This window comes from Girardinichthys multiradiatus, chromosome 2 (assembly GCF_021462225.1).
Source record: "Girardinichthys multiradiatus isolate DD_20200921_A chromosome 2, DD_fGirMul_XY1, whole genome shotgun sequence".
NCBI classification, from domain to species: Eukaryota; Metazoa; Chordata; class Actinopteri; order Cyprinodontiformes; family Goodeidae; genus Girardinichthys; species Girardinichthys multiradiatus.
This window is the reverse complement of record NC_061795.1, coordinates 40,355,006-40,373,664: the sequence shown is the minus strand read 5'-3', so window position 1 is coordinate 40,373,664 and position 18,659 is coordinate 40,355,006. Positions and strand designations below refer to the sequence as shown.

The 18,659-nt window shown below is 40.9% G+C and overlaps 1 protein-coding gene across 1 annotated transcript; it reads left to right on the top strand.

Moving 5' to 3' along the window:
* The first annotated feature begins 2,363 nt into the window (after positions 1 to 2,363).
* On the top strand, positions 2,364 to 16,715 carry LOC124859663 (probable E3 ubiquitin-protein ligase HERC3). The gene is made up of 23 exons (XM_047352570.1): positions 2,364 to 2,664; positions 2,753 to 2,873; positions 2,958 to 3,034; positions 3,750 to 3,971; positions 4,072 to 4,163; positions 4,267 to 4,397; positions 5,523 to 5,647; positions 6,093 to 6,169; positions 6,293 to 6,396; positions 6,511 to 6,570; positions 6,656 to 6,761; positions 6,854 to 7,049; positions 8,479 to 8,609; positions 8,720 to 8,821; positions 8,943 to 9,041; positions 13,548 to 13,670; positions 13,748 to 13,882; positions 13,967 to 14,136; positions 14,227 to 14,290; positions 14,373 to 14,443; positions 14,526 to 14,709; positions 14,798 to 14,921; positions 15,444 to 16,715. Exons 1-23 carry the CDS (start codon positions 2,454 to 2,456, stop codon positions 15,650 to 15,652), a joined length of 2,934 nt encoding a protein of 977 aa, XP_047208526.1. The 5' UTR covers positions 2,364 to 2,453; the 3' UTR covers positions 15,653 to 16,715.
* Positions 16,716 to 18,659: the final 1,944 nt, after the last annotated feature.

The following is an 18,659-nucleotide window of genomic DNA, read 5'->3' as shown; positions in this document are numbered from 1 at the left end:
CCTAAACAACCTGCTGGGAAGTAGAGTTCGTGTAACTGTAGTTAAGGACACTTGGAGATCCCAAGATGTGACTTTTAGCCTTAGATTTCCAACAGTGAGCTTTGAGGATTGAATTACTTTTCCTACCATTCTGCTCATTGTGAGTCGTCACAAGATTAACTTAAGTTCTCATCCATCTATTTTTGTTATGGTTCCAGATTATTTAAACTTATAAATTGCACTTTTTCTTATAGAATTTCCCTGACTTATGAAGTTCAAACATGTCTGCCTCCCTTGAGTGGCATGTCTTGTTTTTACTGATTTTAAGAAAAAGGGGCCTCATGGGGCCACGTCATATTTATTTCATAGGTCAACAGAATGTCATGAATTACAAAACAAACGTTCCTGCAAACTCTATATAACCTAAAAGGTAAAGCAGAAATGAGTAAATGTTTTATTTACAGTTATTTTCTATGTTTTTTTTTTTTTTATGGTACATTAAGAGCGTGATCCGGTAATTTTGAAACACTTATCAATACAGTTGGAGTAACCACACTAGGTTGCAGTGTTTAGGAGGTTTAAAGAGATCTGTTTTGCAGCTGTTTTCATAGTTAAATAGTATAAACAGGTCAGCTGGTCTTTCTAATCACATGCTCTACATGTTGCCTTGCTTTATTATAGTTCAGTAACAGAGTGAACCTGATGCTGTCACTGCTGCAGGTTATGATTTCCGGTGATAAATACTAAACCGTCCTTCAATACGCCCTGCTTTTTCCTTCTTTGCTTTCATACGACATGCAGGGATATTAAAAAACATCTGGTATGATATCTGGCCTGAACATTAGGCCTACGTGTCTGAGCATAAATAACACTCTTATTTTTGTAATAATGTGCTTTGAGGCAGCTGGATCTTCCTCTAATCTTTTAAAACGGTTTTGCTAAATAGTTTTTCAGGCCTTGGAAAAGTTTACAAAGTTTTTATTTATACTTTAGCAGATTTATACTGTATTTCTGCTCAGGCTGGCCATGAGAGCATAATGCATGTTTAAAATGACAAAAGTGGACAAGTGAGGGACCATGTAAGAAGTGTTTGGTCTAAAAGAATCCTTGCCTGCAAAAGTATTCATACCCCTAAAACTTTTCCATATTTGTCACATTATAACTGCAAACAGTGCACTTCATAGGGGTTTTATGTAATAGACCAACAAAAACCAGCACATGACTGTGAAGTGGAAGGAAAATTATATGTGGTTTTAAAAATTCATTTACAAGTAAGAATCTGAATTTATCTGTCCTTATATTCAGTCCCAGTTACTCTAATATCCTTAAATAAAATCCAGTGCTACCTATTTCCTTCAGAAGTTGCTTAATTAGTAAATAGATTTGACCTGTGTGATATTTTTAATAGAAACTAGCAAATAAAAATCAACATGAAGACTGAGGCATGCACCAGACAGGGTGGGGGCAAGGTTAAAGAGACGTTTAAAGCAGAGTTAAGGTATACAACAATATCTTAAGCTTGTCCAGTTCATTTTTACCAAGTAATGTTCAGTCCATCTCTCAAAAACTGGAATGGGTATGGCACAACCTACCAAGACTGAACTGTCTGCCTAAACTGAAGGGCCAGCCAAGAGTCCAAAAAGCCAAGAAGCCAAGAGTCCAAGGGTAGCTCTGGATGAGCTGCAGAAATCCACGACTCTGGAAGAATCTGTTTACAGGTCTATTAGTCATGTTTCATGCCTGAAACTAACACAACATATCATCATCCCCGTGGTAAAGCATGGGTGTGGCAGCATCATGCTGTAGGAATGCTTTACCTCAGCGAAGACAAGAAAGCTGATCATAGCTGAGGAGGTTATGAATGGAGGTGAATACAGGGCAATCCCAAATGAAAATCAAAAGACCTGTAAGTAGGGTGGAGGCTCACCTTCCAGCAGGACAACAACCCAAAACATACAGGCAGAGCTACATTGGTTTATACTGTGGCTTAAAAAATTTAAAAAGGGTTACGCATATTTGTCTTATTAAAAGACAGGGATCCAGTTTGCAAATTATTTTAGAGTCGATTGAAAAAAGTAGAAAGGATTGTGTTCTGTTCTCAGCAAAAAGAACAGGATTTGGGCTAATCTTTCTTTAGCCAAGTTAAATAAATTCATTAAAGTAGATATGGGTGCACCAAAGTCTGCTTTTGAGTAAAGGACACTGGATATATGGTCCTATTTACTAGGAAACTAAAAGTAATGCAAAAAGCCTGGTTATTAAAAGAGAAATACCCGAAGGTTTCACTTTCGTTTTCCTTCTCTGCAAAGATAATAACAGCCTCTGACTTGTAAGGTGTGTCATTGATATCATGCGTCAAAGTTTTGTTTTCCTTTCCTCACAGCTGCTGAAAAAAGTGACCTAAGTTTCGTTTTTCTGACAGCGGAGTTTGGTCAAAAGGACCAAACTCTGCAGAGTTGCGTTCATTCACCAACATGTTTTCGTGGGGAGAGGATCACCGGCAGAGCTTTCGCCGGAAAAAAGGCTCAAGTGTCCCAACTTCAGACGGAGTTCAGCTCCTGAACCTCAGCTTCCATGTCAGGGACTTGTCTGCTGCGCTTAATGTTCTCGCCTTCATCAAAGATAATGGAGAAGCCTCTATTATCCGCACACAGGAGAGTGGAGATGGGAGAAGAGGGAAACAGAGTGAGCAGTGATCTTCCATAATGACTGGACCTGAGAAAGTTTTCATTTGCACTGTTTCACTGTTACCTGTTGTGGTTTAAATTCGCAGAGTTTATCAATTGTGGTGAGAAGATCCAGGCTGTTAGTTGCAGAGAAGATGTTGTCATGCTGTTGTCTGATGGAGGTAGAATCTTCTGCGTTGACCTAAATCTCACTCCATTCACTGCCAGGTGAGAAGGAACTTAAATCCGTGTATTTTTTAGGATTATAATGTTCTTTGAACGTGTTTTTTAAATTGATTTGTGTTTTTTCAGCTCTCTGGAGGCTTTGTCCAACATCCCAGTTACTCAGATCGCCTGTGGGAACCATCATACTGTTGCTCTCAGCAAAGGTACTGTTAACTCTAATTAGGGAAGCAATATTTGATGACAACTAGGAATTAAATAAAAGTAAATAATAATTGCTTAGAATAGTTTGTTTTCAGGTTTTTGGTTGTGTGGAGTAGTCATTAGCGGGAAATATCTTAGACAGATCGTACTTTTTTCTGTGGAGAGGCATATAACTTGTAAAACAATAAAGATAGAGCAATCAGGATTTCCAATTTGCCAATTTCTGGTTTTCTTTGAGGTCTGACCTGCTGATTAATCCTCCCAGCAGTCAAACAAGATGAATAATGAGGCTTATTTTATGCATTTCTAACCTTAATGGTTAAATGAGCTGAAACATTGCTGATTTAAGAAAGTTTAGAAATGTATATTGAGTTGCAGTGGTCAACATTTTATTTTTATTATCTTGTTGCTTTTCATTGAAGAAACTGTTAATCATATTGAAAAACTGAGGGCTTAGTCACTGATGTTTTATCAAAAACTAATTATGATCTACTAATTATCTGTTTGATTAAACAGAATCCGGAGACCTCCTTTGAGTTATAAACAATAAGCTGGCAATTATGGCTGCTTATTAGTTTTTATACAGCTCAGCTAATCCTGTGGCACTTGTCACAAGGTGTTATCCTGTTAGTTTACAGTTTTTTTTGGTTTAAAAGAACAGGGTAAACATGTGAAGATGTTGGAAAAATGGTAGGAAAATTAATGATTTTCCCCCAGATGGTCAGGTGTACACTTGGGGCCAGGATTCCAGGGGTCAGCTGGGACTGGGTAGGAGTAATTCTGGAGGCGGATCACCCCGACACATCCGAACTCTGTCAGCCATCCCTGTGGTTCAGATCTCTGTGGGAGGAGAGCACAGCTTTGCCCTCTCTGCGTCCGGATGCGTTTTCGGCTGGGGCAGAAACGACTGCGGACAGCTCGGACTGGGAGACACTGAAGGTAATGCAGAGACTGTTTTACCTTACGCTTCTGCTCAGACTGGTTAGCTCTCCTGTTTTCTTTTACTGCAACTTAAATATTTGTTTTTTATTTTATTTAGACAGAAAGACACCAACGCCTGTCAGTTGTCTGAACATGAAGAAAGTAGTTCATATTTCCTGCGGAAAAGAGCACACTGTTGTTTTAACAAAGGTCAGTGGCTGATTATTTTAAAGGGTTTTATAGCGGTAGATCCTTTAGTATTGTTTTAGATATTGAAATATGTATTGCCAACACCGGTTGACTGGTTTTTCAGGATGGTGCAGTGTTTACATTTGGCTCCGGCCGATATGGACAACTTGGACACAACTCATTCCGAGATGAGCTCCGTCCTCGGCTCGTTGCAGAACTCTTGGGGGCAAAGGTCACCAAGATTGCATGTGGCAGGTAATTTAAAATATTTAAAATACTATTAAAGCTTATACTAAGTGGAACCAAGTACGTATTGAGGCATTTTCTGTCTGTTTCTGGTTACAGAGCTACCTTACAGCACTAATGACTTGGCTTTCAGGATGGCTTATAGAACAAACAACTTCTGTTATTTTTAAAAACAATAACTTGATTCACGACTTTAAATTTATCACATGATCAAAATTGTTGAAATGGGCTAAAATATTTACAAACCCTCAACCAGTAAGATTCACTTAAATGTTCCTGAGCAAGTTGCTCTATGAAAACACACTTTCCATTGCCACCAACAAGTTTCTGGAATAAATCTGAAATCTAAATCATATTTAAACTGGTTGCTTTCCTGGCGCAGACCTGGCTACTAGGTGTAGTCCTCAAGTTTCAGTCCGTTTGAGGTCAAGGTCATTCGGGAAACTTGTTGCTTTATTTAGTCTTAAACTCATTTTGATCCGTGTTTGGGATCATTATCATGTTGGAACACCCAGCTGCCTCCAACTTTCAACCATTTAGCTGTTGATTCGAGGTGAAGTTGGAAAATTTAGAGGTTGTCATTCATTATTCCATCCAGTTTGTGCAATGCAGCCGTATCAATGGAAGTTTATGATCAAAAAGAGGCAAAGTTTAGAGTCTTCCATTTTATCATATGGTTCGATTGTTACTAAACATCCTGACTGTTTTCTAGTTTTATGAGGGTGACCGTTTATGTACAAATGGTTGAAACTTAGACAGAACTGTTTGTTCCAGTGGGAAGTGATCCAGGACAGACATCAGAACTGGTTTTGGGCTAGATAAAGCTAGACAAATGTAAGCTTGTGGAATGATCTTCTTAAAACCCTGACTTGAACCCACTTGAAAATATGCTTAAAAGCCAGATTTGTATCAGGAAACTAACCAGTTTAAATCTAGTCCGCAAATTCTGCCTAGAAAAGGGGTTAAATATGCAGTCAGAATTATGGCAGAAGGAAATAATCCTTGAATTTGTTTGCTGCATCATTTGCTGCATTAGAACGAAGGCACAAATAAATGCCCGCATTAAAATGACATGTAAACGTCTGACTGTTATTGCATGTATGTAATCATTAAGAAACTGCTTTTACTCTTCAGATATCACACCTTAGTGCTGACCGACCCAATGAAGGTGTATTCCTTTGGTTGTAATGACCATCAGCAGCTGGGACGGGAAAATGAGAGTCAATCGTCCATCCCACTACCTGTGCAACTGCCACTCTGTAAGTCCGGTCAGTTATATACTAGAGTAAAAAGAAATTAATGAACAAATCTAAACAATGCTCAATTTAAACTGCATTTACAGTGACAACAGTGGGAAGCAATTTGTAGAATCTGACTAAGCAAAGAGCTCTACAGAGAATTTTTGAATGTACCCTAAAAGATAATTAAGTTAAATGACTGCATGTTACACTTGCATTGAAAATATAGTATTTTATAAATCTGCTTTTTGTAAATCAAACCAAACGATGGGCCTTAAATGAGACAAACAAGCCTTGTATATTATAGAAAAAGTAGCACAATGGTACAAATAAAACGACCAAGACCTTATGTGTAACTTCGGTGTACATTGCATGCAGCTAAGGAGGATTACTGCTTCAATTCCAGTAAATACTATCCTTTTAATAGTAAAACCACATGTCTAAATAACTTTTCATTAATCTGTAGGTACCACGAATGGTCACAGGATTGAGACCATCTTTGCAGGAGCAGATTGTTCTTTTGCGACCTGGAGACCTACAGAGGTAAAAGCACAAATTCACAGAGAACAGTCTGGACGGTGTAATAATATCTCCAACCTTTTATGTTAGCATTTACATTTTTTTTGCTACTTTGAGGAAGATTTGTTTTCCCTGTTTTGTTGCCAGGATGGATTGAACTCAAAGACCAACATAACACAGCAGCCCATTGAAAGAATGGTGGATAAATGGACCACTGAATGTGATGCAAAGTTGTGGAAAGTAATAAAACAGTAAGAATAATCCAGTTAATTTCTTACTAGGTGTTTACTTGCAAAGTATGACTGTGTAATCTTTAATTTCATAACTACTGTAACTTGTTAAATGACCTCTTGAAATCTTTACAGGGAAATTTGTAGCACATTCTCCTCCGCTTCAATTATGAATCGAAGTTTCCTTTATCAAAGGTAAACACTGAGTTTAAAGGTATAGTCAACATTTCTTTTTATCTGTAGTTTTTTAAAGTAGATGTTTTTTTTAATTTTATTTTAGCAAAGATATGCATTTCCGGACTTCACCAAACTACCCCGGTTTGGATTTGTCATTGGCCAAAAGTGTGTTTGAAAAACTGACGAATGACGATGATCTTCAAGCCATTGTAGGAATTTAAAATAAAAATATGCACGTTTACTACCTGATCAGTTTTGAAAGATGACATTTAAAACCCAGTTTCTTGTAATGTTTCAACAGGTGGAAGATGCCGCGCTGCTGTTGCTTCCCTCTCTTGATAACAAACCAGTGGGAGTGGAAGGCTTGAGGGTCTATCTGGTCCTGAATGAGCTTCTTCATGCTACTCAGCAACAGTGTAAACCACAGAGTTTGAGGCTAACTGAGGAGATTTTTGCTGCCTTCCAAAAACTTCCTCCTGAAAGCCTTCAGATTATAGGTACGGTGAGATATTATGGTGAACCATGTCAATGTGGTTTTTAGTTAACATGTTTATTTGTATGCAAACATGGGCACATGGAGGTTGCGCAATAAATCTTGCCATGCTTAAGGTTTTTTATCATTGTTCTCTATCCCAGGTTAATCTTTTTTTTAAATAAGAGTCAAAAAGTGTGGCTCAAGCAGAGCCGTTTTACTTTGATAACAGGAGTAGTTATTTTGGTAAGAATAACTGCACATGTCAAACTGTGGCTCAAACAGACTGAAACGTCATTTAAAGTTAAAATGGGTGAAGGAAAGTTGAACCTTAGGCGACTGAAATCACATTTCTTTTTTTTTTTTATAATTTTTTCAACACTAGAGGCCTTTATTTTTGACAGTAGGCACACAGGAAGGAGGGGCAAAGAGAGGGGGAGACATTCGGCAAAGGTCACCAGGTCCGGGACTCGAACCCGAGACAGCTGCTTCGACGACTATAGCCTCTATATGTGGTTGCGCGCTTAACCCCTAAACCACCAGCACCGTGCCCCTGAAATCACATTTCTAATGTTTTTTTACAATTTCAGATTCTGTTTTATTATTTTTGGCGACTATTGCAGGAATCTTACACGCTGGAGTATGATAATGTCACACAAATTTATTACCCAGATATATCTTTAGAAAGTATGGCTTAAGGACATTGTTTGAGCATAATTTTCTATTCAGCGTTTCTGTCTGTTGAGCAGGGGCACTCTTTTCTTCTGCATGTTGGTGGGAATCCCTGTAGCAACCAGTAAATCAGCTGGTTCCTGTTTTATTTCATTATGACTGCATAATATAACTGTGTCCTTCTTTTTTTCTTACATTTCAGCTTTTTTAACCCAGTAATGTTTTATTTAAAAAAAACTCTGCAACTTATTTGCAAGAACAAAACCCCAACCTGGTTAAACCTAGGTTTAACAAGAAAGATCTTGTTAGATATTAAAAAGTACAAAAAGAGAGGGTAAACACATTGTATATATAGATGCACAGCTGCAAAACAACAAAGATATAGCCACCCACCTAAACTAGTGGCCAGACAAGGAGAACATTATTCAGAGAAGTGGCCAAGATGTCCTAGTAATTCTGGAGGAGCTGCAGAGTTCATCAGCTCAGGTGGGAGAATCTGACAGCACAAACATTAGTGCTTTTCTTTAGCAGGGTCAGGGAATTAGGTGAGAGACTTGAAAATGAGATGGAGGTTCACCTTCCAGGAGAACAACAACCCTACAATAAGTTCTACATATATGTTAGAATGGTGCAGATCTAGCTCTAAATCTATAGCTTGTATCCGCCTAATCAAATGTTCAAGCAGTGTTTTGGACCACATGAAATGTTTCTTAGAAATGTTCAAGTTTCAGTGTCAGACCATGTGTGGAAAAACTCTCTTTCATAAATGCTGTCCTCCTCAGGAGACTGGTGGCATTCACTGTCACCCTCTACAATGGTCAGACATGTAAATGTATGGAAGATGGCCCTCTCATGGACAGGTTCTGATCGCTCAATCAAGACTATCCTGTTGATCCTCCAGAATATGTACAAAGTTAGTATCAAACCCACATCACATTTGATAGCACCATCATTTTTAACAAAAACATCCATATATCTCTACCTGTGCCTACTCTTTTTGACACTGCATGTGATTTTTTAAAGGCCAACAAGAAGAAAATTCCTGAAAAGACATTTGGTGTGGAGTTTCACCCAATATTTCTTAAAAAAGATCTGCAGCTTTGGCGTACAATGTCAAAAAACAAGGTAAAAAAATGTATTAAATTTACAAAATTGATTTTCATGTGTGTGAAAGAAGGTGTTAAATTCAGTTAAAAGAAAATCAACAATTATATTTTTTCTCAACATATATTTTTAATTTCCTCAGATTGGGGATAATCCGCCCCTCATCCTCTGTGATTTCCCATTTGTTATGGATCTGAAGTCAAAGAAAATGGTTTTTGATGAGAACGTTTATTTGACTCAGGTGAGTAAGCATTAACCTCAAACTCTAACAATAAGAAAAACGTTTATTTTCCTCAAAACGTGAGTATTGGTACCATATTATCTGAGGTAGGCGAGTTAATCTGATACATTACAATTTATTATTTCTGTTCCATTTGTGTAGGAAATTCATTAAATAGTCTGACATTTAATTGACTCTCTAAGTTAATTTATTTTTTATGTTTTTTTGTCTGGGGCACAAGCGTTCTTGATTTGTTGACTTATTAACTTCTGTCCATTGTGTGAACTACATCTACCAATGTAGAACCATTCAGAATGTTCGTTCGTTCGTTCGTCGTCTTCCGCTTATCCAGGACCGGGTCGCGGGGGCAGCAGACTCAGCAGAGATGCCCAGACGTCCCTCTCTCCAGACACCTCCTCCAGCTCCTCCAGGGGGAGCCCAAGGCGTTCCCAGGCCAGCCGAGAGACATAGTCCCTCCAGCGTGTCCTGGGCCGTCCCCTGGGCCTCCTCCCGGTGGGACGTGCCTGGAACACCTCCCGAGGAAGGCGTCCAGGAGGCATCCGGTATAGATGCCCGAGCCACCTCAACTGGCTCCTCTCGATGTGGAGGAGCAGCGGCTCTACTCCGAGCTCCTCCCGGATGGCCGAGCTCCTCACCCTATCTCTAAGGGAGTGCCCGGCCACCTACGGAGGAAGCTCATTTCAGCCGCTTGTATCCGTGATCTAGTTCTTTCGGTCATGACCCAAAGTTCATGGCCATAGGTGAGGGTAGGAACGTAGACCGACCAGTAAATTGAGAGCTTTGCTTTTCGGCTCAGCTCTCTCTTCACCACAATGGACCGGCACAGCGCCCCCATTACTGTGGCAGCTGCACCGATCCGTCTGTCAATCTCCCGCTCCATTCTTCCCTCACTCGTGAACAAGACCCCGAGATACTTAAACTCCTCCACTTGAGGCAGGAACTCCCCTCCAACCTGAAGAGGACAAGCCACCCTTTTCCGGTCGAGTACCATGGCCTCGGACTTGGAGGAGCTGATCCTCATCCCAGCCGCTTCACACTCGGCTGCGAACCGCCACAGCGCATGCTGTAGGTCTTGGCTAGAGGGGGCCAGCAGGACCACGTCATCCGCAAAAAGAAGAGACGAAATCCACTGGTCCCCAAACCAGACCCCCTCCGGCCCTTGGCTGCGTCTAGAAATCCTGTCCATAAAAGTTATGAACAGGACCGGCGACAAAGGGCAGCCCTGCCAGAGTCCAACATGCACTGGGAACAGGTCCGACTTAGTGCCGGCAATGCGGACCAAACTCCTGCTCCGCTCGTACAGGGACCGGATGGCCCCTGATAAAGGGCCCCCGATTCCATACTCCTGGAGCACCCCCCACAGGGCATCACGAGGGACACAGTCGAATGCCTTCTCCAGGTCCACAAAACACATGTGAACCGGTTGGGCAAACTCCCATGAACCCTCGAGCACCCTGTAGAGGGTATAGAGCTGGTCCAGTGTTCCACGGCTGGGACGAAAACCACACTGTTCCTCCTGAAGCCGAGGTTTGACTATCGGTCGGACTCTCCTCTCCAATACCCTGGCGTAGGCCTTACCAGGGAGGCTGAGGAGTGTGATCCCCCTGTAGTTGGAACACACCCTCCGGTCACCCTTCTTTTAAAGGGGGACCACCACCCCAGTCTGCCAGTCCGGAGGCACTGTCCCCGACCGCCACGCAATGTTGAAGAGGCGTGTCAACCATGACAGCCCTACAACATCCAGACACTTGAGGTACTCGGGGCGGATCTCATCTACCCCCGAAGCCTTGCCACCGCGGAGCTTTTTAACCACCTCGGTGACTTCAGCCTGGGTGATGAAAGAGTCCAACCCCGAGTCCCCAGCCTCTGTTTCCACCACGGAATGCGTGATGGCAAGATTGAGGAGATCCTCGAAGTACTCCTTCCACCGCCCGATAATGTCCTCAGTCGAGGTCAGCAGTCTCCTGCCCCCACTATAAACAGTGTTGGCAAAGCACTGCTTCCCCCTCCTGAGGCGCCGGACGGTTTGCCAGAATCGCTTCGAGGCCAACCGGTAGTCCTTCTCCATGGCCTCACCGAACTCTTCCCAGGCCCAAGTTTTTGCCTCTGCCACAGCCCGGGCCGCAGCACGCTTGGCCTCACGGTACCCGTCAGCCGCCTCAGGAGTCCCACAAGCCAACCACAGCCGATAGGACTCCTTCTTCAGCTTAACAGCATCCCTTACTGCCGGTGTCCACCACCGGGTTCTGGGATTGCCGCCACGACAGGCACCTCAGACCTTACGGCCGCAGCTATGGGCAGCAGCATCGACAATAGATGCAGAGAACATGGTCCACTCAGACTCTATGTCTCCAACATCCCCCGGGATCTGGTCGAAGCTCTCCCGGAGGTGGGAGTTGAATACATCCCTGGCCGAGGGCTCCGCCAGGCGTTCCCAGCAGACCCTCACTATGCGCTTGGGCCTGCCAAGTCTGTCTGGCTTTCTCCTCCTCCAGCGGATCCAACTCACCACCAGGTGATGATCAGTGGACAGCTCAGCCCCTCTCTTCACCCGAGTGTCCAAAACATGCGGCCGAAGGTCTGATGATACGACAACAAAGTCGATCATCGACCTCCTGCCTAGGGTGTCCTGGTGCCAAGTGCACTGATGGACACCCTTATGTATGAACATGGCGTTCATTATGGACAATCCGTGACTAGCACAGAAGTCCAATAACAAAACACCACTCGGATTCAGATCGGGGAGGCCATTCCTCCCGATCACGCCTCTCCAGGTGTCACTGTCGTTCCCCACGTGGGCGTTGAAGTCCCCCAGCAGAATAATGGAGTCCCCGGGAGGGGCACTATCCAGCACCCCGTCAGGGACGCCAAGAAGGCAGGGTACTCTGCACTACTACTCGGCCCGTAGGCTGAAATGATAGTCAGAGACCTCTCCCCAACCCGAAGGCGCAGGGATACAACCCTCTCATCCACTGGGGTAAACCCCAACACGAGACGGCTGAGCTGGGGGGCAACAAGCAAACCCACACCAGCCCGCCGCCTCTCCCCGTGGGCCACTCCAGAGTAGAAGAGAGTCCAAACCCTCTCAAGGAGATGGGTTCCAGAGCCCACGCTGTGCGTGGAGGCGAGCCCGACTATTTCTAGTCGATATCTCTCGACCTCCCGCACAAGCTCAGGCTCCTTCCCCCCCAGCGAGGTGACATTCCACGTCCCTAGAGCCAGCCTAAGCATCCGGGGATCGGGCCGTTGAGGTCTCCACCTTCGTCCGCCACCCAATCCTCTTTGCACCGGTCCCTCACGGTTCCCCCTGCAGGTGGTGGGCCCACTGGGGGATGGCCTCGCGTCTCTCGTTCGGGCTTGGCCTGGCCGGGTCCCGCGAGGAGCAACCCGGCCACCAGGCGCTCTCCGACGAGTCCCGACCCCAGGCCTGGCTCCAGGGTGGGACCCCGGCTCCGCCGTACCGGGCGACGTCACGTGCCTCGATATTGTGTTCTTCATGAGGGGTTCTTGAACCATTCTTTGTCTGACCCATCACCTAGAACCTGTTTGCCATGGGAGACCCTACCAGGGGCATTTAGGCCCCAGACAACATAGCCTCTAGGATCATTTGAGCACTCAAACCCCTCCACCACGTTAAAGTGACGGTTCAAGGAGGGGCCATTCAGAATGTGTTTAAACCCAAATGAGAGCAGCTCTTGTTTCTAGATTCCTAACCTCTGTAGAGTGCCTTGAGACGACACGTGTTGTAAATTGGCGCTATATAAATAAAACTGAATTGAACTGAATTGAATTAACCAATTATTTTAAAGTAAAGTTTATTTCTATAACACCAGTTATACACAAGGCAATCCAAAGTGCATGCAAATACAAAGCAAATTGTATAATATGATATATTTCATTTTATTTACAATGAAAAAGCAACAATTATGTTTTCTAAAACATTTATTATTTAGATTTTAATACATAGGCTTAAGCAAAATAATTTACCTTTTTGCCTGTTTATAGACTAGCATGAGTTTAACATGCTAATGTCTGTGCTGCCAGAGCCTGCAGTCACCTTCCAACTGTTTTAAAACATAAATACTTTAATATTTAGAGTGATGAGTAGTGCTTTTTTAGTTTCCACATGATGGCTTTTTGTGTTTTTAGGGGGTTAAGTTTAGGGTAGGGGTTAGCGACCAGAAATGTTCCCAAACAGCCTTTTAAAATCAGAGGTCCCTCTGGTCATTTCAGTACTTTATCAGACACCTCATAAAAATGACTTAAAACCATAGGACCAGGATTATGTGGAAGATTATTGGCTTTGAACCTTGATCCCAGTAACTGGCCCATGTTAGAAAGCTCCTACAAACATTTTGTAGCCCTGCATTGTGGCGTAAAGACTATCCTGCTAACCTTCGTGTTGGACCAATCCATCTCATTACAAAGCTAGAAATCAAAAGCAAATGTAATTAAAATTCTCAGTTCTTCGTTTTGTTTTTATTTACAATTCCAAATTTTTCCTAGATAGAGCACCAGACTTCACAAAAGAAGGTTTTTGAACTGAATCTGAGCCGAGCCTCACATATGGAGGAAACCTTCATTCAGCTGGCCGCTGCTCATCCAGCAGACCTTAAGAAACCACTTTTGGTGAGTGTTTAGTTTCACTATCATTGCTCAGTAAGACCATCTTGTTATCTAAGCATTTGTAACTTTTCGTTTCTCAGGTGCATTTTGATGGAGATACAAAGATCACACGAGTCTACAGGTCGGACTTTTTTCACCACCTCAACGTAGTGGCACAAAAAAAAGAGATGTTTACGTTGAACGACTCTGAAACACTGGCGTGGTTCTCCTCCAGAGTAAGATGATGTTTTCATTCATCTTTAAAATGTTTTAATCTGCCCTGGAGAGAGATTTATTGTTTTTATTTTTTGTTGATACAGGCAGCAGAGAGGGACAAGGCAAACATCCGCCTGTTTGGGATTCTGTGTGGATTGGCCTTATATAATAACAGCATTGTAAACTTGCCGTTCCCACTGGTTCTGTTCAAAAAGCTGCTCGATGCTGAACCGACTCTGGAGGATATGATGGAGTTCAGCCCAGCAGTAGGACGGTAAGAAAATATTTCAATTCCAATAACAGACTGGTCAAAATTGTTACTGCTGCATGATTTAATAACTTGTTGTTTTGGGTCTTTTTAAAGGAATCTGCAGTACATATTAGACTATGAAGATGATAACCTGGGAGACCTGGACATAACCTTTATGGTTGGTGATATCCTTATTTATTCTCTTCAAGATTTACTGTTTTTCATGTGATTTTAAAAACTTGTTCATTCCTTATTTTTAGATTAACTGGGACAATACAGATGTTGACCTTGATCCTAAAAATCCAGAAAAGCTGGTCACAAACCAAAATAAGTAAGTCTCACATGCTAAAACAGTCTCAGTGTTAGTTCAATCAAAGCAGTTGGCTAATTTTAGACTTCCATCTGCCAAACAGGAAGGAGTTTGTGGATGCCTACGTGAATTATGCCTTCAACGTGTCAGTGGAGAGTGTGTTCCAGGAGTTCAAGCAAGGCTTCTTCCAGGTGTGTGACCAACAGCTGGTGAAACTTTTTAGGCCAGAGGAGCTGCGGGGACTGCTGGTGGGTGGAGACGTCTATGATTGGGCAAAACTCAAACAGGTACATTCAGCTGACTGGTTTCTTGTTTCAATGATATATTCTTTGCAGTTGCAGCAGAAAACGTCTATGTCTGTTTTATTCTATGCAGAACACACAGTATGAGTGGGTCAACGACAAACACCCAATCATACAGATCGACAAACACCCAATCATACAGATGTTTTGGAAGGTGTTTGATGAACTTACTGAAGAACAGAAGAAAGATTTTCTTTGTAAGTAGTCTTCTAGGCTCTTCTTTTCTTTCCTGAAAGTTTAGATCGATAGTTAGACAATCACTGGCAAACAACGGATAATTGATTCTGTTAAATTCAGTTAAGTTTATATTCCTCTTATTCACAGCAGATATTATCTTCTTATATCATCTTATTAAACCTACTGTACAATGTCTTTGTGAACGTGTTCCTTAGGAGTTTGAACACATTAAATGGAGAGAACTATATTGTTATTGTCATGTATTACTACTAGTACATGTAGCAAAGCCAACTGGTTCTGCGACTTACAGGATGAAAAACCAGTTGGGGCGTGACGTCATTCCCAGATCCGAGCTCCAACTTCCTTAACAAATAAAAATCAGCAATACATTCCCAAATTCTGCTGTTGGCTTTACTGTGCAGAAAATAAGCTCTGTTTACTGTGTCACAGTTTTTTTTCTGATCTATTTGTCATGAAATAAGGAGAATTCTATTATTATTATAATTTTTTTTTATTTTACTTTTTCTTTATGTCTTCGTTAGGGTTCCTGACAGGGTGTCGGAAAGTTCCTGTTACTGGCATGGGCCAGATCAGGATGAGACTTCAAATCCTGAGTGGTTTCCATGATCAGCATTTCCCAGAGTCACTGACATGTCACTCTATTCTTCAACTGCCAGTATACTCGACCAAAGAGATCATGCAGAAAAGACTGACGGAGGCCCTGAAACCAGAGAGAGGATTCAGAGATTGATCTGAATGTGTCAAAAATGAAAACATCACACACACTGACTCAGGACAATGTATTGCAATGTGATGAAAGTGAAGGAAAGCACTTTAAAAAAATTAAGAAGAAAATATACTGTATTCCTTAACACTAAACCAGTGATCTGCAACCTTTACAATTCAAAAACCCATCTTTGCCCTCAGTCCAGCTAAATAAAACTCTTATAATTACAACTTATATATTTTTTGATAAATATCTACTATAGAAAATGTTATTTTTTTCTATTTTTAGGTTTTAAAATGAAGAAAACCATAAACCCTTTGCAAAAAGAGGATGGGTACATTTTCTTTTATATTGATATTTGTGAAAAATTATGTTTCTAACCTCATGACAAGAAAAACAGATCTAACATATTACTGGTACTTTTAGCGTCATTTTGTTGTGGAAATTATATTTTTCCATGAAAACAAATTAAAATAAGCTAAAACCTGCATTTATTATTATATTAACATTTAAAAACATATATTAAGTTATTAAGGGCCCTTGTAAAAGGTCCAAAGAGCCACTTGCAGCTCCAGAGGCACAAGTTGCACACTCCTGCACTAAACGGAAAAACAAATAGTTTTTCCTCTCTCATTTTCTGCATTTTTCTGTGATTATTTGACGTACCTTTGTTTACACAACTCTTTCCAAGATCATGTTTGTACTGTGATTTATGGATGTGAAGTTGAGAACAATCAATGTATATATATAAAAACATATTTCCTTATGTATTTATTAATATTTTCTATCTTTTACTGCAAATTTGAATTCTGTATATTATTCTTATTGTTATTTCTGATGTGACTTTGTTGCCCGAGTGTTAGAGCAAAGAATAAGAAGGATTTTTTATTTGTTTTACTATTTGTGGCACAAATGAGATTCTTAAATCCTCTCAGTTAAATAATGACCACAACAGCTAATGATTGGGATTCAGGTATTACATTTTAAAAATTTGAATATTTGTTTATTGTTTGTGATTTTTGACTTTCAAGTGTCTTATTTTAAACTATTTTAACTATTTAATAAAGTATAATGCGATTCAAAAGAATTAATGATTGATGGTTACTTGAAAAATGGGATTTAATTTATGAAAGACAATATTTTTTATAAATGTATATAACTTGTAGGCTTTTAACTACATTAAAAAAGTTTATAATATACATTTCAGAACAAAAAGGCTGTCTTTTTGGAGCTCACAGGTTACCTACCTTCCATCGTTTACAGAGCAGAACTTACAGGTTAAAACTGTTGTTAATTTTTATAAATGTACAGATTACTTTCCCTGTGACCTACAGATCTTTACACCCTTACAGAATAATCTTCCAGAACCCATGGGTCACTTTTCAGAACCTGCAGGCTACTTTCTTGAACCTTTCTGACTTTCAAAGTTATTATCACACAAGTTATTGTTACTTGTCGGAACTTGGATATTACTACACCTGTAAAAGCAAAAGTCTTCTTTACTGGAACTTACAGGAAACCTTTCAGAATTTAGAGGTGACTTTTTTGGGTATTCCCATTTGTTTATTAAATTACAACGTACTTTCCAGGAGTCAGTTGACTAATGACTTGACTTGTAGCTGGGTATTTTCCAGGTTCCTCCAAGAGGAGGTGGTGAGAATCACCATAACTCTTCCATGTATATTATGCACAAGATATGTATGAGCGACTGTGGCTCATGTGGCAAGAGTTTGTCCTGTAACAGGACTTCTGGTTCGAATCCCTGCTCTGTCTGTCTCAGTCGTTGTGTCCTTGGGCAAGACACTTCACCCACCCAGCCTGCTGATGGTGGTCAGAGGGCCTGTACGGCAGCTTCTATCAGTCTGCCCCAGGGCAGCTGTGGCTACATTGCAGCTCACCACTGTGAACGTGTGTGTGAATGGGAGAATGACTGATGGTAGTGTAAAGCGCTTTGGGGTCTCTGGGGACTTAATAAAGCGCTATACAAGTGCAGGCCATTCACCAGTTACCATAAAGAAAGTAAAAATAAATTAAATCTGTAGCTCTTTTCTCATGTCTTTTAGCTAATTGTAGTACTGGCACCATGTACAATTCTGTTTTTAGAAGAAATTACAAAATGTTCACCTTACAAAACGTTTGACAAGGGGGACTCCAGCCATTCATGTCTGTTGGTGTCATTCTTAATATGACCATTAGATGGCACTAACATCAAACCCAAGGACGGTTTCATAAAACATTGACTTAGCGCCTGTTAGTCATGTCTTAATGTTAGATGTGATTCGAGAGATTCGTCCCAATAGCCTTTACTGCATACATAAGTAGGATAGAAAACTGAATTAGAGCTCAAGCAGCAGTAACTATAAAGTAACACTAGTAACACCAACTAAAAACTCCTGCTTCTCTTATAGTTTTTGCAATACATGAAGAAAAAATGAAGAAACTCCTGTTAAAAAATTAATGTGTAAGGGTAACAAACTTTTTCTTTGACTAGACTCAAAAGTCTAGTTGTAGTGGACAATAAACCACTAGATGGAGCTATTTTTCTGCTGTAAAATATACCGTGAATGGAAACAAAGGACAACAGAGATGAGATCATCTTTGCAGACTAAGGCAGCTTCAAAGTGAAATATTTAAAACCTTAACAAATAGACATGCACATATTCAAACAACTGGAAACACTTAAAATAGATCGATAGATATTCAACAGTCATTAGCTCCATATCTCATGTGATGCTACTGAAAACTGTCAAATAGATGGTATGGTTAAAGATTAGATCTGCAGAAGGTGACAGGAGAGAAAGATATAATTAAGCCCAAAAGCAAAATTAGCTCTGAGATAAATTTAAAGTAAATAATGTGACATTTTCACCACAAAGAACTAAAAAAACAATAATATAAAGATTCTTAAAATTTAGGAAATTAAAAGAAGATTCAAGAAATTACCAGAAAAAAAAAAATTAGACATGGAAAGGAGTTATGAAATGAATAAAGTAAAACCAATACAAAAAGAAGCAACATGTTTAGTTGAAAC

What these genes read in the sequence shown, in the direction of transcription:
- LOC124859663 (XM_047352570.1), top strand. Translation starts at nt 2,454, where the DNA reads ATGTTTTCGTGGGGAGAGGATCACCGGCAGAGCTTTCGCCGGAAAAAA. An exon ending in TGGGAGAAGAGGGAAACAGA is followed by an intron (nt 2,665 to 2,752) that starts GTGAGCAGTGAT and finishes TTAAATTCGCAG; the next exon opens with AGTTTATCAATTGTGGTGAG. An exon ending in TGAAAGCCTTCAGATTATAG is followed by an intron (nt 7,050 to 8,478) that starts GTACGGTGAGAT and finishes TGTCCTCCTCAG; the next exon opens with GAGACTGGTGGCATTCACTG.